At 42.4% G+C, this 21,262-nt stretch overlaps 1 protein-coding gene across 4 annotated transcripts in view; it reads left to right on the top strand.

Annotated features, from left to right (window-relative positions):
• ahi1 (Abelson helper integration site 1) overlaps positions 1–21,262 on the top strand; it is a 243,862-nt gene that overhangs the window by 214,573 nt on the left and 8,027 nt on the right. For 3 of the 4 annotated variants that reach the window (XM_080192718.1, XM_080192720.1, XM_080192719.1), the window contains exons 23-25: positions 5,427–5,495; positions 12,010–12,172; positions 12,298–12,395. In XM_080192718.1, the coding sequence (XP_080048844.1) occupies positions 5,427–5,495; positions 12,010–12,172; positions 12,298–12,395 (330 nt within the window). Of the gene's footprint in view, positions 1–5,426; positions 5,496–12,009; positions 12,173–12,297; positions 12,396–21,262 lie in introns of those variants that run through there. The other variant, XM_080192721.1, reaches the window with a different exon arrangement.

The following is a 21,262-nucleotide window of genomic DNA, read 5'->3' on the forward strand; positions in this document are numbered from 1 at the left end:
TTGTTCATGGGTTTCAGTTTTATAATGCTACACCCCAATGCATCAATATGCGCTATGTTCCCCATCTCAGGATCTAGAGTCTCCAAGGTCAATATCTTTGGCCATAATACCTGGACTATTACATGAAGAACCAGTTTTGCTCTTTTTTTGTAACATACTTTTAAGAATTTCTAAATTAATAATTTAGAGTACAAAGTTGCATGGAAAACCACCAAGGATGTTTGTGGCCAGTATTGTATCATCCGCTTTAGCCATGTCATTGCTTACGATCTAACGTGGTTAAAAACTCTTCGCTGCCACCTCATCGATCACTGCTTAACACTAAAATTGTAGAACGTCAGACTGTTCATTTTTGGGGAGTGAGTCATATCACACACTAACTCAGGCACATACTCGCGCTCTCAGCTGAAACTGCTCAATTTAGTTTCACTGATAATACTTACTGTGAGTAAGCACTTCCACTTACGGGGAGATTCCTGGAATAATGTACCTGTGATAAAAATGTTTCTCAAAAAATAGCAGAGAGGGAAAGGAAATGTGCTAAAGAGAGAAAGGGCGGTGATGTGACAGGTGGAATGAGATGATGTACAGAGAGAGAGAGGCAAGCGGAAAACAACGAAAGGAAATCAAAGAGGGAGAGCCATGCAAAGAACATTCACAAGAAGGAAAAGCTGAATAAGGGTGACCTAGCAGGAATGGAAACTGATCAAGAGTGAGGGTCATTAATTTCTGCTGGTTCTATCAGCAACACCCTTCGTGGGTGGTGTAAGATCTGAAAGTTGATTTTTTTGTAATGCCATCAGTTGATGTTCTCAGACTTTGCTCCATTTGTAAGTAGTATTTGCCCTACATGAATATGAACAAAATCTCCTTTAGGCATTCCATTTAATGCTCTTTCTACCCTCATATTGATTAGCTGCCCTCACTCCAGGAACGTAGCAGAGCAACTATATTCCTACAATGTTTTCTGCTGTATAGCTGCCAGTAAATAACATGGTCAAATTTACTATTCTTGCACTGCATACTGTACCCCACTACAGCAATTCTGACCCACATGGTGTTTACATTGTAATTCAAACAATCTGTTTTGCATTTCTTCCTTTTGTTTAGTAGTGGTATTCCCTGAGCTTCTATCTGGCTCAATGTCAGATTTTGGTTACCTACGTGAACATTAATCCTAATGCGCCGATGGGGAAGAAAGGGGCAGTCTTTTCATAAAAACCTCATTTTATTTTTTAAAAGCTTAACATTACTCACCTCCTTCACCAACTTTGCAAACTGGAAGAAGCATTTAACTCAGTGATAGAATTTGTGTAAGAAAGTGCAGGGTTCAAGCCCCATGCTCCTGTCTGGTAGTTGTGAGTGCCAAGTTCCTATTGCGTGGGCTTGGGAATCCATAAACAACCTGCCATAGATGACTAAACATCTTATTGGCTGATATAAAGGTGGTTAAGGCTATAGAAGGTGCACTCATGTCAAAATAAGAAGGGAAGAACAACAAAACTTGAGACAGCTAACTATAAAATCTGGCATTAACTCGACACAGACTTAATTCGCTTGTGATTATAAAGGCTTTTTTACTTTTTACAAGACTTTCTCTGCCTTGGGATATTTCATTTACCTTTTTTAACATTTATAACATTTCTTTTAATGTTCCTTGCATGCCAATTTCATTTCCTATCGCAGCTCTCTTGATCAACCCCAGGACATTACTGTAGAAGGCCCATTAGCCATTGCCAAATATTAAAAATATGCTGGTCTGTTCTCGTGAAGGGTCGTGGACCTATTAACTCTGTTTCTCTCCAATGAATACGCCTGATCTGCCAGCATTTTCTGTTTTTTTTAGATTAAAAGTCCTGAAACAGTAAGCATTGCTTGTTATTTGGATATTGTCAGTTTCTACATCAAGTTCAACTGCTACAAAACCCAGGTTTAAAAAGAATGGAGTTTACAGAGAGATTTATAGGGTGGAATTCTCCCAAAAAGGTTTTAAGTGTCAAATTCATGGGACAACTGGAGTAATTCACGCTGGTTTTTTTTCCCTCTGGGAATTCAGACAGAATTTCCCACACTCTGTGCACTGCAGAGATCACTGTGTGCATAGTGGCCCTGAAGTGTCAGTCTCTTGTTTTCCTGGCCAACTGGATTGCTGACCAGCCCAGGACCACTGCAGTGCTGCCCTGCCCCCGCCCGATTGCGGCCCCTGGTCCATTTGTGGGTTAGTCCTGAAACACCATCCCAGCCTGCCCTGATCTCCAGCTCCCCTCCTCCCATAGGCAGACCCCCTCCCCTGGCAGAACCCCCCCTCAGTGCCCCCTGCCCTTTCCCCCACATCCCACCCTGATTCCTGGCCTCGCTTCAGCCCTGACCAAATCCCAATGTAGAGTGGCAGCAGGACCTCCACCCCACCAACCACCTTGTAGGCCCCTCCCCAATAGGCCCTGCCCCTTTGGCACAGCCCCATGTCCAGTGGGCAATGCCAACTGCCCCCTGGACATGGGCACTTTATCTTTTGGGCAGTGCCAGTGGGCACAGACTGGCACTGCTAGGGTGCCCATGACCCAGGCACCACTTCTACACCGCTTGACCCCCTGAGGGGCCCCGATTGCACCCTCCCCTTCACTCCAGTGGGGTCGTCCCACTAGTTTCCTGGAAATGAGGAGCTATAGTATTCCCAGCTTGAATGAAACACACTGGCGGAGTTAGAGATGCTAGCGGGCCCAGAGAATCCAGTCCCGGCCCCACTAATAGCATTTAATTAGTATGTAAAATACTATTGAAATGCTAATCCTGTCTCCCAGCCAATTTCCAGCGCCATGCAGACGCCACCGGAAATCCAGGCCTGGGAGACCCAAGTGCAGCACGAACACCCACAGGAATCCTGCAAATTGGCCGACACACAATTCACCCAGCCCGCTGTGCTAAAAAATCAGTGCAGCGAGATGAGAGAATCGCCCCCATAATGCTTTCTAGCTAGTCAGTAACACAGAGTTGTATAGCAGTCTGATCCAAGTCCCTAATAATGACCTAAGTGGCTAAACAAAGGATGGATAATACAGATTTGCATTTTATAGCACTTTTTCGTGACCACAAGAAGACCTAACGCAGTTTTCAACCAATTAAATATTTTTGAAGGGTAGTCATTGTTGTGATGTAGGAATCACAGTGGCCATTTTGTTCAGTAAGCTTTCACAATATGACAGTAACAAGAAATTCAGTATTTAATGTTAATTCAGGAATAAGTATTGTTCAGAACACCGGGAATAATTCCACTGTCCTTTGAAATAGTGTCATGGGACCTTTTCAATTCAACTGAGACATCAGACAGGGTCTTGGTATATGGAATAGAATCTTAGAGAGGCTTACTGCGCAGAAGGAGGCCACTTGGTTCTTCATGTCTGAACTGGCTCCTTGAAAAAGCAACCCATGTAGTCCCACTTCCCCCGCCGCATGGAGCTCAAATTTATTCTCTTCACGTGCTTATCTATTTCCCCTTTAAAAGCCAAAATTGATCTGTTTCCAGCACACTCTCAACGCATTGCAGATCCTAACCACCCCCTGTGTAAAAAAAAATTCTTCTTGTTGCCATTGGTTCACCCTTAAATGTGGCCTCAGATTCTCAACTACTATACCAATGAGAACAGTTTGTCCCTATCTGTTCTGCCTAGCCACTTCATAATTTTGAACACATTTACTAAATTTAGTCTCAACTTTCTCTTCAGTCAAAAGAACAACTCCAGCTTCTCCAACCTATCTTTTTTATTTGTTCAGGCGATGTGGACGTCGCTGGCTGAGCCAGCATTTATTGCTCATCTCTAATTGCCCTTAAACTGAGTGTCCAGCTATTTAGCGGGTATTTAAGAATCAACCGCACGTTCCTGCGGGTCTGGAGTCACAGATAGGCCAGACAAGGTAATGACGGCAGATACCCTTCCCTAAAGGACATTAGTGAAGCAGGTGGATTTTTACAACAATCAATAATGCTTTTTATGCTCATCATTATACTTTTAATTCCAAATTTTTATTTAATTCAAATTCCCCCACCTGCCATGTTGGGATTCAAACCCAGGTCCTCAGAGCATTACCCATTATTAGTCTAGTGACAATACCACAATGCCACTGCTTCCCCCTATTGAGTCACCCTAATTAACAGAAGCCTTTCATCCCTGGAATGATACTCTTATATCCTTCTACCTTCCATGAGAGTACAGGTCATTGAGCAGAAATGTCACATTTGATGACTGCTGTAAATGCATCTGAGAGAGTGCTGAAAAGGTCACAACAATGGCTCTAGGGATAAGGAACATCAATGACGTGGCTAGATTGAGAGAGCTGGGCCCTTGGAGAAGAGAGGTTTGAGAGGAGATTTGATAGAGGTATTCAAAATTTCAAGAGGTCAAGACAGAGTAGATTAGGTGAGGGGGCAAATGTTTCTGTTGGTGGAGAACCAGAGACCATTGATTTAAGATTATTGGCAAAAATAGCAATAGTGCCATGAGGAAAGTCTTTGAGCAGTATTGGTTAGGATTGAGAATGCACTGCTTGAGTGTGTGGTGGAGGCAAAAGGGGAGTTGGATAAGTATCTGAAGAGAATAGATTTGCACGGTAACTGGGAAAAGCCAGGGGATTGCCACTAGGTGACTTGCTCTCGCAGAGAAGTTCCAAAATGATGAGCTAATTGACCTCTCCTGTGCTGTAACCATTCTGTGACTCCAGTGCTCTATGTAAAGCTCTGGATTGGAGAAGGAGGATTCTGATTAACTATCTTACATTTATGGGTGATCGTGACAAAGTTTAATCCAGGCTAATTGGAACAATTCTCATTCAGCAATTGAACAAAAATTGATCAAAAGGATATTTTTGAACTTATTAAATAGAGTTCATGTTTTTATTGGCAGAATCAGATCCTCTGACATTATTTCCAGTATGAAACACATTCATAGAAACCTACAGTGCAGAAAGAGGCCATTTGGCCCATTGAGTCTGCACCGACCACAGTCCAACCCAGGCCCTACCCCCATATTCCTACATATTTATCCGCTAATCCCTCTAACCTATGCATCTCAGGACACTAAGCGGCAATTTAGCATGGCCAATCCACCTAACCCGCACACTTTTGGACTGCGGGAGGAATCCGGAGCACACAGAGGAAACCCATACAGACACAAGGAGAATATGCAAACTCCACATAGACAGTGACCCAAGCCAGGAATTGAACCCAGGTTCCTGGAGCTGTGAAGCAGCAGTGCTAACCACTGTGCTACCGTGCCGCCCAATAAACAAAAACAATCACCAAAATCTTTAAAGTGAAGAAAATGTCCTCTGTAAAATGCAAGAAGGACATTGAGGTGGGATAAGCAGAAATTAGCTATTTGATATGCCTTAATGTACATTCAACTGCTTAATGGATTTTTCCTTTTCTTTAGACTTGTGCAAATCCTTCGATATCCTCAATCAAAGTAGAAGCTGATTCTAATGCACCAGTGGAAGAAACTGTAAGTAAGCATTTGCCACTTATGGAGAGCTTCTTTGCATCTTTCCCCCAACTGGACTTTCCCTTAAATCATCAGATTAACCATGTAATAATTAACATTGCCAAGTACATGGCTGATCGGTGAACATATTTAATTGCTCAGTTACATGACTGATGCATTATTTTTAAAAATTATTTTGTTTATATTGTAATATCCTTTAACCAGGTAAGTCTAGTATGCTAATCCAGAAAGCTAGCAGAAACTATTCCGACATCTTGCAAAAGGTAGCACAACCCTAAAATGCTGGCAATTTAAAATAACTTTAAAATATGCTTTTCCCATGTGAAAAAAACATATAAAAAGTGTAATGGGTCTTCATGTTGCAACGTAAACTGCAGATTTACCGTCTATTCCTTTTAAAGCTGAAATAAAATGCTTAAGGTGCATATATGTGTGGCTTGCATTTCTGCCCGACAGCCATTATTGAAGGATTTTTTTCTAAGAAACCTCAAGGCATTTCCCCCTTAAAAATATTGATTTTTGAAGCTATCGGATTTATCAATTTCTTTTAAGTTGCTTCAGAAGGGAGAAGGGCATGATTGAATCAGAACCTTAGCCCACCAAACATTAGGTCAAAGTTCCAATGAAAGGTGGCAACCTATTGTGCATTTTAACCATTCTGTGGGGTGATGGCAGGTGGGCTGGAGAGAAAGAAATTGCTGGGAAAATGGGGGGCCATGTGCGGCTGCTTCCTGACATGTTTCTATTATGTGGAAAATTTCTCAGAGTAGGGTTAGGATGACGATCAGAACAGAGGTAGGTAACCAATTTAAATAATTAAAGCCTCAGTTAGAGGAAGTTTAGAGGGTCCTCTAGTATTTTGGCAGCAGCCTTAATGGAGGCAGCCTCTCTGCAGGAGACTGGTAACTATTGGACCCAGAGGCTCCAGCCCTCAAAAAGGGACCACCAGTAGCAAAGGCTGGATCTCTGCTCAAAGGGATATATACCTGTTTGAATTTGTAGTTTAAATGTGTGCCTATTCAGGCACCTCCGTCTTGAGATGTCCTGACTGCCTCAGTTTCACCCACTTGGCCCTTTCGGGCTCCTGAGACTCTGAGTGGGCCTGCAGCGCTGGGGAGACCAAGCTTAATTTGATGTTGAGCCTGGAGGTAGCCAATTAGCTGTCCTGGTTTGATTCCTGATGTAGGCTCAGGAACTCCATTTGATTTTGATGTCATGTTCCCAAAGCCCACAGGAAAATTATGTCCTTTCAGTTTTCAACATTAAGGCCAGAATTTGCTTTTACTAATAGCAGATGAATTCATAATTGTTCATATAATATTCCTTTGTCTCTTATCACCTCCAATAATCTCAAGTCTTTGTTGACCTGTCAAAAAGATCTCTTGTAGTGTGAATAAAAGTCATTATGCACTTTTTTTTAAGTCTTATTGTTTTTGTCCAGTCACAGGGCTATTAATGTTTTGGTTATCAATTAGTCCTGAATGGTTCTGGCATGGTAACTCCAACCATTATGGATTAATAAAGTCATGCTTCTCATTTTCTGTGTGAACGTTAACCAATAAATACTATGCAATCTCTTCCTTGTTGCTGCACGCTAACAAATGAGCCACCCCTGTTTATGCACAAATTAACCAACAGCATTCAAAGTTATGGAACTCACAATAAATAGGCCAATAACCTATCCAAATAGTATCCTATAGTAAAATCCAGATACTATAATTTTTTAAATGTAAAACTGACTTTCCCAAACACCAGATAATGGATAGATGCCACAAAGGACATCTTCCTTATCTTAAAAAAACAGATGTAACCAGCCCTATGTAAATAATCCTTCATATGTCCCAGAAGGCTCCCCCGAACAAATTGAAAGTGTTTACAAGCCACATTTTCCCTCTTAATTGTCATATACAACTTCTGGAGACAAGTATTAAGGCTTACATTTTCATCATGTCAGTCTGGAGTTTAGAAGGATGAGGGGGGATCTTATAGAGACGTATAAGATAATGAAAGGGCTGGATAGGGTAGAGCTAGAGAGATTCTTCCTGCTTAGAAAGGATAGCAGGACTAGAGGGCACAGCCTCAAGATAGGGGGGTGGGATGCAGTTTAGATCGGAGTTGAGGAGGAACTTCTTCACTCAAAGGGTGGTGAATCTCTGGAATTCTCTGCCCATTGAAGTGGTGGAGGCTACCTCGCTAAATATATTTAAGTCACGGGTAGATAGGTTTTTGATAGACAAGGGAATTAAGGGTTATGGGGAGAAAGCGGGAAAGTGGAACTGATCCACTTCAGATCAGTCAGGATCTTATTGAATGGCGGAGCAGGCTCGAAGGGCTAGATGGTCTACTCCTGCTCCTATTTCTTATGTTCTTATGTCCTTATGTTCTCTCATTGTGACAAAAATAGCAGAATTGCCTGAAAATTGTAAATCCTGCCCTTGAACTGCCCATTTTCACAGGGGCAAAACTGCAGGCAAGATGCACTTCATGCCTGTGAGTTTTACGAAGGCAGCTAGCCATTTAAATCATCAAACATCTCTTCAGAAATAAGATTTTGGTTGGCCTTGGAGTGTGAAGCTCAAAGTGTGCAGTTTTAAGCCTGGTAAGAGCAGGCTTGAACTTTGTGGTTTCATTTGGATAGCCAGGGTACCCCTTTGGAAGAAAAAATATACTGCTTTGAATTTGGTCCCAGGACCCTTTTGGTGGAGGTAAAGTATCCTTTGATGGCGTTCATGTGCCATTTAGGGTAGGTCAGGTACTTTTGAAATTTTTAAATGTAAACATAAATGTGCATAAACTCAATATTGTCAAGTTCATTGGAACTTGACAAAATCAGTTGCCAAATCTGGCAGAAATAGCTGTTAAGAGGATCTGTCAAAAGTGTCAAGGGGACCTTTCAAAATGAGCTGTCAAGGCATTTAAATGTCCTGCCATTTAAATTTGAAAGAAATAATTACTTGCTATTTCACTCTGTAGGCATAAGTCTGAGTACATCCATTATTAAATTAGTGGTACGAAATGGATTTGACAGCCATCTATTATCACAGTGGAATATTTGGTAGTTTGATGTGGTCTGTAAGTTTCACTGCTTGTTGTTAAAAGGAATTGTATACTTGAATGAAATATTTATTATAAGGCTTAATTTAGTTGAAAAAGTGTATGTAGTAAATAACTTTTTGTGAATAATGTTTTTTTATTTTGTGGAACTTTATTTAATATCATTCCTGCATGGGTCCTGAAGTTTGCACGTTGGATGCGAGGTGAATTGGCACGCTGTACAAAAGCAAAGGTGGAGGAATATGGGACAACATAATTCAGCACTAAATTGGCATAGAGGATATAAAGAGCCATGAAATGTTGTTAGAAGATATAGGTTGGCATGGAGAGAGTGAGGGGACATGGGTGGATGGAGGGGCCATAAGGATGCTTGAGGGAGCATGGCTTGGCATGGGGCATGAGGGGCCATCAGTTGGCATAATTGGGACATGGGTGTGTGAGGGCTGGAGGTATGTTTCATTATTTATTTTTAAACTTTGGGCACAGTGCTGGATCCCCAAGTTAGAATCACAGAATCAAAGAATCTTTATGGTACAGAAGGAGACCATTCAATCAACGTGTCTGCACTGGCTCTCCAAAAGAGCATCATGACTTAGTACCGTTCTCCTGTCTTTTCCCTAAAACCCTGCATGTTTTTTTCTATTCAAATAATCATCTAATGCCCTCTTGAATGCCTTAATTGAATCTGCCTCTGCCACACTTCCAGGCAGTGCATTCCAGACTCAAACCACTCTGTGTGAAAAAGTTTGTTTCTTACATTGCATTTCCTTTTTTCGTAAATCACTTTAAATCTGTGCCCTCTCATTCTTGATCCTTTTCCAAATAGGATCAGTTTCTCCTTAATAACTGACCAGCCCTCTTGGGATTTTGAACTTCTACAGGCCTTCTATCAGCCTTCCACCAAACCTGCCTCCATACCCAAAAACCTCCTCGGTTTGCCGCAACCACCTGCCCTATTTGTAATACTGCACTCACCTGGATTGAAAATCTGACATCCAGGCAACCATTTTTAAAGGCCAGGCTCGCAGAGCTGAGAATTCTCCCGTCTCTGCACACCTAACCCAGGAGGGAAAATCAGAGCCTCATAAATGTGATTAAGTGTCTCAGATGCCATTAAAGCTTTTCGGCTCTGTTTGTAAGGGAAAAAGCATTGTGAACATTGTTCTAATTGAGTCTTCCAATAGACCTGACCATTAGACAACTTCATTCTCAATGAAAACAGATGCTTTTTCCTCTGGAAAGTGAGCATGTTGGCGTTTGAGTTGACACGCTCATTGTTGGAATATATGTAAAACCTGGGCTACAATATTACTCAAAGCTAACTTGCTGCACTGTGGTGCTTCAGTAGGAACACTAAATCAAGCAGAGCAAGTTGTCAGTTCGTCCCTCTGAGATAAGGCATTTTCTGATCACGTGATGCTGCATTGTGAAGCAGATTCAGATTATGACCTCTGTATTGTACAGAGTGCCGTAAATTACCATTACTTACCTTACTGAAAAAAACCTCCGTTTTCTCGTCCGCTGTACACTTGGAATTTTTTTGAGAAAATTCTGTCCTATATGATTTCAAGATATATGAACATATTTTATTTGATTTTTTTTGTTCTGTTGGCTCCAAAATGCTGGAAGTCTGAAGTTGCCTTTTTCTACTTCTAAAGTTGTTTTATTACTTTACCATGCAATAAAAATTGAACACACCCAAAGCAGCATTCCTTACATCCACCTTCCACCTTTTGCTTTCACTTTGCCTTCTTTTCTTAACATTGCTGCTGAGTTATTTCAGCCACAGCACACTGTTCCTGATTCTCTGAGGAATTCCCATCAACCACTTCCATTAACAGTAGGAACACCTCTGAGTGAAGAGAGGTAAAGTCGGTGCTGAATTTTAGTAAACTTTATCATGTTGATAGGAAGCCAAATACTGTCAGCACAATACACTAACTTTTGGCATTTAATGTTTTTACTGTAATTGACACACCAATGAACCCAAATAAGAAACACAAAAGTACTTTCACAGACTAGATATTTGTAATGCCTGTCAGCAAATATATCAAAATAAATTTTCCCATTTAGCTCCCGTTTAGTTACCAGAAGTATTGTACGTGGTAAAGGTAGCTTTGATTGGGGAGGGGAATTCCATTCAACCATTGTTATTGACATACCATTTATTTTGAAAGTTAAAAAAAAATGATGATGCATTATTTAGCATCAAACGTCATGTGCCATTGGTAATAGTAGAGATCTACAGTTTCTTGTGATAATTCACAATATCAATGTTACTGTCGAAAGAGACAGAGGTTGGAAGATAGGCCCCCTCCAACAAAGATGGGCCTCTTTCCTGCACAGCACAGAGCAGCCAGCTCAAAAACAGCATTGACACAGAGTTGTGAGAAATTGCTTCGTGGCCTACCCTCAGTCTGTTTTTGGGAGAATCTAAAAGGAAAATGACTTGAATTTTGCGGGCGGGAAAGAGGGTGGGAGAAGAACTTCATCAAAGAAATAAAGAAAATTGAAGGGAATTTTTAAAAAACATGATAGGTTGAAGGCAGAAGTGCCTCCTATTTCCAGACTATTTGGTATTGTGCTGATTTTTATATTGCAGATACTTTCAATATGACAGTGTTTCCTCACATTGATAATTTAATGTACAGCTGCCACATAACTAGTCTTCACAAGATATTAATAGCAGAGAAAAAAAATCCCACTCAAACTTTCCAAAACGTATCGGTTTGTGATTGGAAATTAACCTTGTGAGTACTGAATGCTTTTGCAGCTTTCAGTGTCTGCTTTTTTTTAACCTTATAGCAGCTGCAAAAAAAAACACATATAAAAAATAGTATTGGATAAATCAATAGAATTATAAGACTAACTGAATGATGTTCTCTCAGAAAGTTAAATAAAGATGTTTTAAAAATGTAATTCTTCCAAAATCTTCTAAGGGTTAGCTATGTGTATTTTGATCGAAGCTGTTTGATCAGTAGCAGCGGAAAATGACGACATCTGTTCCAGCATATTACAACTGCTTTTTATTCTCCACAGTGTTTTAAATTTGAAAATATTCTTTGTTATTTAAAATGTCTGTGGTCTTATGTAAAAGCATTTTGTAGTAAAAATGCAGGTTGTTTTTTCTCAAGAGTTCTGTCGTTAAAATTCTCAACATGTGCAGGTGAAGCTACAGTCATTGTTTAATAAGATCATTAATACAACAGCAGCTGTTGTGAACTAATCTTAGTCTTTTTGAATGGTTTAACCATCTTTTGAATCCCACAGTCCTTTATCTCATAACTCCTGCTACGTTCCCACCACCTCTGATCCCATCATCAAAACCTTAGACAGCCTCAAGTCTTACCATACTGCAGCTTTGGTTTCAGCTGCCCTGCTGCAGGAGGAAGTTAGTCTTAGGGGTTTCTCTCTGTGGCATAGTTGTGATAAAACTGTGGCGGTCTTATCTCTCCCTTAGGTCGTAGCTCTTTATGACTACACAGCGAATCGATCAGATGAGCTAACCATCCAGCGTTATGACATTATCCAAGTGCTGTACAAAGATAATGCGAGCTGGTGGTTTGGTTGCCTAGCCAATGGAAAGCAGGGCTACTTTCCAGCAAATTATGTGGCTAATGAAAGTAAGTTGACTTTCGCCCTTCCTCCTTTATTAATATGTCTGTAACAGATAACATAAGATTTTTTTCCTACTCACTTTTAAAAAAGAGGAACTTAATTATATTGTAAATATGTGCCATTTTAACAGGAATACCTGAAGAAACAAAGCCACATCAAGAGGTCATCAACCCTGCGTCCAGACATGAGGATGGAGAGGCAGAAGTGAAATCCCCAACCCCAACACAGGTAGAAACATTGGTTGAAATAGAGCGATTTAGAAAGTGAAAATGTAGGAATCCTGAAACAAAATACTGCAGATGCTGGAAATACCTAAAAGTTCAGGCAGTGTTCCTTCATGGATAATGTTGAGAGGTGTAACAACTTTCACATCAGGTAAAGGGCGGACGGGAGGGAAAAACAAGCATGGATACTGTGATAGTGTGGAAGACAGGAGGTTAAATAGCAAAAATGGTGTACAGCAAAGGTGGTGGTAATATGACAAGAATCGAAAAATGGCAACAACAGAATCTTTACCTGCTTCAGCTATCTGAAAATAAACAGAAGCATTAATCATGACCTGAGAATTAATTCCTCATCCCAGTCCCCCTCTGACCTAGGCATTGTTCCAATGAAGCTCATCATTCAATTGTGCACTTGACTCAGTGTCAAGTTCAACTATTTCTGGTCATAAGCACAGAATTCTCCACTGTCCCAGATTCTTTATTTTGGAATTAGTGCTGCAAAACTTTGTTTTTAACAACTTAAAGTACAGGCAGGCCAAAGCTGTTTAAAAATATGATGTGCGCCTGATCCCAGATCATTGCAGAAGTTTTTGTCTGCCATTAAGGGATGAAGTCTCTATATTCTTACCAGAAGGCCAAAGATGTCAGAGTGCAGCCCCAGGACATTAGAAATTCCTGCTTATGGCACTCAGCCAAGAGCTAACTTATATAATACTGATATATGAAACTGATGTACCAAATGGGATAAAACCTTCTGATTGGCCTTCAGCCACACACCATTGGGAGCAAGGTTTACAGCCAGAGCACCAAAGCAAAGGAACTTTTTTCCCAATAATTCTTGGCTCATTCCTCTTCTGAGGGCCATTGAGTGGAAGTAAGGGAAATCCTGGGTGATTCCTCATTCAATGGTAAGCAAGCATCAGATTTTCCAGCAATCATACTGAGGTTACGCTCACCAGTAAAGAAACGTAGAAAATAAGAGAAGGTGCTTTGAGCCTGTTGCATCGTTCATTAGAACATGGCTGATCACCCAACTCATTTGCCTGATCCCACCTTTCCCACCCATATCCTTTGATTTCTTTCATCCCAAGAGCTATATCTAATTCCCCCTTGAAAACATATAGTGGGTGATTTTCCCAAGTGCCCATGGGCAGGAATATGGAACTTTTTCCCACCCCATGTTTTGGGTGAGCTGAGTGGAATGAATTTAAAGCACCCTTTGCAACGTAGTGTCTGTCAAAGGATTTGTGTTGGTACTGGGACTGGCTAATCCTGCCAGAAATGCCAGCTTCAGACTGCAGAGGGCACCAATGTATATGCACCAACCTCCAGTATATTGGGAGATTGGTTGACAGGCATCTCCCAATGCCCCCCACCAATGATAGGCCTCAGATCCCCTCCCCATGGATTGTCTCCATTTACCTCCAAGCACTCCCAGTACAGAGTTTCCCCCCATTCCCTGATGCCCTACCTCCCCTCACCCCATTCCCCTGGGTCTGGCTGTGGCCCTGCCCACTCAGGTCCTGCCCCCTTGACACTGCTAGGTCCCTACTGGGCATTGCCAGGGTGCCAGGCTGGAATTGCCAGGTTGCCATTGCCCAAGAGGCATTCCCCTGCCATCAATCTCCCAGGTGTCCTCAATGGCCTCTGGTCCTACCAGCGATGGTATCACATCTGGTTCCCATTGATAGAATCCATATGTGATCTCTGCTGGTGTTGACCTCCACTGGTGGGGGCAGAAACTTTAACAAGCTGAGCCAATTGAGTTCCAGTGCAAGGCTGATTACGCTATAAAAAAATGGACTGGGAAGATTACGACTGGCCGGATTGCAAATCCATTTCCTGGCCCACTGCACTTCTCAAGCAGTGTAGTGGGCTGAGAAAATTGCACCCATAATGTTTTGACTTCAACCGTTTTCTGCGGCAGTGAATTCTACACTCCCACAATACTCAAGAAGCTCAATGCCATCCAGGCACTGCAGTGGATTTGGTTTGTACACCACCCATCACTTTAAACATTTACTCCCCCCACAGCAGGTGCATAGTGATCGTAGTGCATCACCTTTAAGATATACTGGAGCATTTTGACCCAGTAAAAATGAAGGAGCAAACAGTGATATATTTCCAAGTTAGGGTGGTGTGTGACTTGAAAGGGAATTTACAAGTGGTGACATTCCCATAGATCTGCTGCCCTCATATTTTTAAGTGGTAGAGTTTGCTAGTTTGGAAGCTGCCACTCTCTGCGTGAAAAAATGTCTCCTTATCTCAGTATGCTCCAATGCTGCTCCCAGAATCCTTCGTGGAGTCAGCATTGGGTGAGCATAACCTCAGATTGAGTGCTGTGATTATGACCTGAGGAATTTGGGATAAATTTGATTGTTACGCTGTTCTACATGGAAAATTCTAATTTCTTGCTCACGATTTGTGCTGGCACACATTAAATGTCTTCCTATTCATTCCTGCAATATGAGCATCGCTGGCAAAGTGATTATTGCCCATCCCTAATTGCTCCTGAGAAGCTGGTGGTGAGCCTTCTTGAACCACTGCAGTCCCCTTTGTTCAGATACACTCACAATGCAGTTAGGAAGGTAGTTTCAGCATTTTGACCCAGCACAAGTGAAGGAGCAAACAGTGATATATTTCCAAATTAGGGTGGTGTGTGACCTGGAGGGGAATTTACAAGTGGTGGCATTCCCATAGACCTGCTGCCCTCATATTTTTAAGTGGTAGAGGTTGCTAGTTTGGAAGCTGCTCCATAGGAACTTTGACAAGTTGCTCCAGTGCATCTTACAGGTGATGCACTATGCTCACTATGCACAAGCTGGGGAGGGGATAAATGTTTAAGGTGATGGGTAGGTACAAACCATGTCCACTTCTTTGCCTGAATGGTGTTGAGCTTCTTGAGTGTATTGGGAGCTGCACTCACCAAAGCAAGCAGAGGGTATTCCATCACACTTTGCACTTGTGTCTTGTCAATGGGATCCAGGCTTTGGGGAGTGGGGAGTCAGGAGGTGGTACAATGCACAGCAGCCCATTTAAGGATAAAATACAATCAACAAACATTTTTTCAATGCATTTTTTGCCAACTAAAAATCACCTTACCTGTTACAACATTGCAAAGCAAAATATTCAAAATAAATACAAAAACAAAATGTGCAGTATATAATGACTGATGACTAATTCATAATGCATGTATCAGAGCTAGAGAAAGAAAATCTTTTTCACAACATCTCAACTAGAGTAAGTTTGTTCAGGCCTTAGTTGTATACTTTGCAGGGTACAATTGTCAAAGAAAATAATTTTCTTCCTATTTGTTCAACCAACTCCCCTTTACTTTGTATACCTCTTAAATATCCTCAACCTTCCCTATCATAAAAATGAAATACTACTGGAGATTTGAAATAAAGGAAGGAAGTTCTGGAAAAATTCAACAAGACCATAAGACATAGGAGCAGAATTAGGCCACTCAGCCCATCAAGTCTGCTCTGCTATTCAATCATGGCTGATATTTTTCTCATCCCCATTCTCCTGCCTTTTTCCCCATAACCCCTGATCCCCTTGTTTATCAAGGACCTATCTATCTCTCTTTTAAAGCCACTCAGTGACCTGGCCTCCACAGCCTTCTACGGCAAAGAGTTCCACAGATCCACCACTCTCTGGCTGAAGAAATTCCTTCTCATCTCTGTTTTAAAGAATCAGCCTTTTAGTTTGAAGTTGTGCCCTCTGGTTCTGGTTTTCCCTACTAGTGGAAACATCCTCTCCACATCCACTCTATCCAGGCCTCACAATATCCTGCAAGTTTTAAAAGATTCTCCCTTATCCTTCTAAACTCCATCAAGTACAGACCCAGAGTCCTCAACCATTCCACATATGACAAGTTCTTCATTCCAGGGATCATTCTGGTGAACCTCTGGACCCTTTCCAAGGCCAGCACATCCTTCTTTAGATACGGGATCCAAAATTGCTCACAATATAAGCAAGTCTGGCAGCATCTGTGGGGAGAGAAACATTCTGATTTTCACTCCACAGATGCTGCCAGACCTGTTGAGATTTTCCAGCACTTTCTAATTTTTTATTTCTTAACCTCAGCTTCTCCTATCTTTCTACATAAACTTATTCTTGCTATCAGGCAGACAAACCTCCTCTACACTCTCTCCAAAGCCAGTAGTTAGCACTGTTGCCTCATAGCGCCAGGGACCTGAGTTCGATTCCTGGCTTGGGTCACTGTCTGTGTGGAGTTTGCACATTCTCCCCGTGTCTGCGTGGGTTTCCTCCCAGTGCCCCGGTTTCCTCCCACAGACTGAAAGACGTGCTGGTTAGGTGCATCGAGCCAAACAGGCACCGGAGTGTGGCGACTAGGGAAATTTCGCAAGTAAACCTTACTTGTGACTAATAAATAAACTTCACTTTACTCTCCTTTTATCTTTCCTTAAAGTGTGGCACCCAGGATTGTACACAATACTCCAGCTAAGGTCTGACCAGAGATTTGTAAAGGTTTAACATAACCTTGTATTTAGTGGCCCGTTTTCAAAGCCAGGTATCCGATATGCTTTTTAAACTTACCCTGTCACCTTCAATTGTGAAAATGTACCTTCAGGCCCCTGCTGTTCCTGAACTTTTTTAAGATGCTACCATTTATATTACATTGCCCCTACATCTTGTTCCTGCCAAAGTACATCACTTCACATCACTTCCATCTCCTGCGTATTGGGCCATTTCACACTTCTGTCCATGACTTCCTAAAGCCTGCTACAAACAACGCGCATTATTTATTACCATTGTCAAGATGTGTGACATCTGAAAACTTCAAAATTCCAGTAAAGGTCATTATACCACATGCATACTCCTTTCCAGTCAGAAAAACATCTGTTCATCACTATTCTACTGCCTCAAGTTACCTCTGCTCTTTAATATCATGTGAAGATGCTGGCGTTGGACTGGAGTGGACACAGTAAGAAGTCTCACAACACCAGGTTAAAGTCCAACAGGTTCATTTGGAATCATTAACTTTTGAAGCACTGCTCTTTCATCAGACGACTCACCTGATGAAGGAGCTGCGCTCGTGATTCCAAATAAACCTGTTAGACTTTAATTTGGTGTTGTGAGACTTCTTTCTTTAATATCATGTGCTTGCTTCCAATCCCATTTGCTTGCCATGTAACTTACATTTGGAATTTTGATGATACTCAAGAATCTCCTTGAGCACAATCCAGATTATCTTATCAATTCAGACCATTTTTCCATTGTGCCATGTGGAGCCTAGTAGGACTTGCCCTTCACCCTTGACCCATCTTGGAACTCATTCACATTGAACTCTTACAAGGATATTCTATTTCTCTTCAAACCAAGCATTATTTGCCTTCACCTCAAAGACAGTCTATTTCTGAACTAATTATCTTAGTTTTCCAGGGTTTCCTCAAAAAACTAGCATTTTATCATGTGGTGTTTTAAAGGATAAAGGGGTTCCTGTTCCATTCAATGCATCAGGATTCACTTGAAGTGGAATTTCTTAGGCTACTTACAACCACTAAGTGTTATCAGTGACCAATGGATAATGTCACTATACCATATTTGACTGCAGGCAACTTGGCCTGTAAGTCCCATCTGTGGTATGCCAGAAATTCAGCATGGCATATCTCTTAGATCTTTCCTGACAGCAGGGAAGGGCTTACCTAAATGGGCAAAATGTGACTTGGCTTTAAATATATTTGCACAAACATTGCTGTTGAATTTGCCAGACAATTTATTAAAAAAGCTTGCATTTGTATCATGCTTTTCACAACCTTGAAATGTCCTAAATGACTACAAACAATGAAATGATTTTGAAACATTTATCACCATGATAATGTAAGGCTTGTGAAGCTAATTTTCTACACAGCAAGGTCCCACAAACAGTGATACTCATTGCATCCTCAAAGAACTCCAATACACTCTTGCCCTAGCGTAAAACCGTGTTGACTGATTGATTGCATTATAAATTTCTGAATGTCTGCTGCTACTTTCTTAATAATAAATTGCAACATATTCCCAATGGCAGGTGATTAGACCATCTGGCCATATAATTTCCTCCTCTCTGCCTCCCTCTTTTTCTTGAAAAGAGGTCTTACATCTGCAATTTTCCAATCCATTAAAATTGAGGGAATTTTGGAAGATTACAAGCAGTGCATCCACTATTTACACAATCACTTATTGCACTATGATGGAAGCCATCTTATCAGGGGATTAGTCAGCCTTTAGTCCCATTTGTTTGCTTGGTACTTTCTGTCTATCCATAGGGGTAAATTTTCTGGACCCACCCACTGTGGGATCCACCACAGGCAGGACGGAAAATTTGGCAGACCATTTAAAGGTCCATTGACCTCAGGTGGCAATTTCTGGTCTTGGTGTGGATGCAACTGTAAAATTCCACGTATAGACCAGAATCTTACCAGCCTACCTGCCATGGGAATCGGAGCAGGTGAGCGGTGGAGCATGGGAAGGTCCGTTGACCTTGGGCGTGTTTTAGGGTAACCCTAACCCTATGTGTCTGAAACTTTATAGGATCGGTAAAGGCATGGCATGACCTGTCCACCCTCGAGCCTATTGAGGCCCTTAAATATCCAATTATTGACTACTTGAGGACCTCATCCTGCAGCCTCTGCATTTCATCTGCGCAGGTGGGAGGTCAGTATCTCAGCAGCTTCAGCTGCATGGGATGATGCTGGGCAAGGCGATCTTCCTTAGTGAAAATGCTGGGGCCACTGTAGGTACATCCATTTCAAGTTCCTCACCCTCCCACCCCACTCACTCTGCCTTACCAAGATCACCAACTCCAGACTTAGGTGGACCTCACAGAGTAATGCAACTGCTGGTCATTCTAATCCTAGCCAGCACTCACAGTGATGTTGCTGGACCAAGATCTCTAAGGCACTATTACCTTTCATGGAGACCTTGTGGTGCTTGCAAGAAGGAGTCACGATATCAGACAGAATGTGGACAACCTCCTCCATCCTTTGCCCTAATCTGTTGACTGCTTCTCACAATTCTACCTGATATTCCACCATATGTTGTGCCATCTTCACCTTGTTTGAGACAGTCGCTTGCAGAGGCTCATCATCTGACTCAGACTTAGCAAAATGCCTGATCCCCAGCAGTCCTCTGAGTGCCAGACACTTGGGCTGTAACTGCCACCGGCTATTGCGGAGACGCGCCTGTGCGGTGTTCTCCAGAATGTGATTCCTGATCTAATTTAGATCCATTATCAGTGTGTCTGCATTGGTGCAGGTGAGAGCAGTGATTTCTTTGTCTGATGCACCCTCAGCATTTCCTGAAATGGTCTGGGGGCTGTGGCTTATGGTAGTCCTGGTGGTCTGCCAGGGCCTGTTGGTGCTGTAAGAGAAAAGATAGATATAGTTTATAAGCAGGCAGAACACAGCATTGCATGGCACTGTCTGTGATTATCAGGATGTGATCAACTTCTGGAGGGCTCATCCATGCTGGTTTGCTGGGAGAGGCTGATCACACCTTCTCCACGGGAGTGATCTCTGTTCTTGGACAGCATTATCCCCAAAGCTCTGGAAGTCTGCCGTGCCAGTTCCCATCTGGGATATGACCCTGCGGTCATGGGCCATGCAAGCACCAAGAGGTGTCCATGGAAGGGTATTATCACGTTATGAAGATAAAGGAATGGAATGGAATGTGATGAGAATGGCTAGAGGAGGTTGGGAATAATGCCTGCCTGCTGTTTGAAGGCTCTGGATGGAATTCTGCAGCATATTAGATGAGATACTGGAGATGTTAAAATGTCTGTGAGACAATCAGTGCTGATGTCTCCCTTGCTAATATAAGGTGGAATTTAGAGCTCGTGTTAGCTGTCAGTGTAAACAACGACATGGGTCCAAAATCTCACAAGAGGCAGGAAATGCAATTCTCACTGGCAAGGTTTCATTTCCCAGTTTTCCCTACCCCTCGCCCGCGGCATACGCAGCTCTCGCCCAGGGAGGTCAGGAATCTCATTTAAATACATAATACCATGAATAAGCCCTCCTGCCAGCACTTCCACCCTCACTGAGTATGTAAACCGAGCCTGCACAACAGCATGATTTTCAACAGCTCTATGAAAATGTGAACCTGGTGACCTCAGTTCTGAAGGGAATATCGGATGTGAGCACGCAAGTTATCACTGCCCAACCAGGGAATCCAATGGAGGGAGGGCAACGGAGAGGATGTAGGGGAGCCAGCTAAGTCATTCTCAGGAATGTGGGGGTGGGGGGGTGGGGGTGCAGCTGTTGTTTGCTGCGTGTGTGCATGCCTTCATGGTCCTCTGGTTGTCATGGTGCTTGTGCTCTCAAAGGAGTTTGGAGCTGAGTGGGAGATTAGTGTGGGCTTTGCACATCTTGGGCCGCCCTTGCTGGGGTCTGAGTAATGGTTCTTCGGAGGTATTGCTTTTTAGGACTGGCAGCTGGAAGTGAGTGGAAATGGGAAAATCCATAGGATAGCACAGAAGGTGACTGTGAGGTCCCAAGGTGGGGTTTGGTGATGCTCTAGGTCGCGTGGGCACTGTGGGGGACTATTACATGGGGTGGTGAGTAGCTGACATAAAGGGGACAACAAGGCCAATCATCCTCAGGCTGCAAGGGACTGATATAGGGCATAAGAAATGTAGACGGACACTGCCAATGGTCCAGGAGGCCAAGCTATCAAGGAAATTCTCATTGGTGCAGGCAGACAGACCCTTACAAGCTTTCAACTGATGCCTGTGATCTAGATCAGCATGACTGAGTCATTCCAGTGGGTTTGGAGGAAAACATTGAGCTACCATCCTCTGAGGAGATTGAAGATCCACTAGCGTTGCACTTCACGCCTAAACATTGAGGTTGGCTCTGCGTGCTG

The sequence above is a fragment of the Carcharhinus amblyrhynchos genome, chromosome 7 (genome assembly GCF_965287045.1).
Source record: "Carcharhinus amblyrhynchos chromosome 7, sCarAmb.v2.hapA, whole genome shotgun sequence".
Classification (NCBI taxonomy): domain Eukaryota; kingdom Metazoa; phylum Chordata; class Chondrichthyes; order Carcharhiniformes; family Carcharhinidae; genus Carcharhinus; species Carcharhinus amblyrhynchos.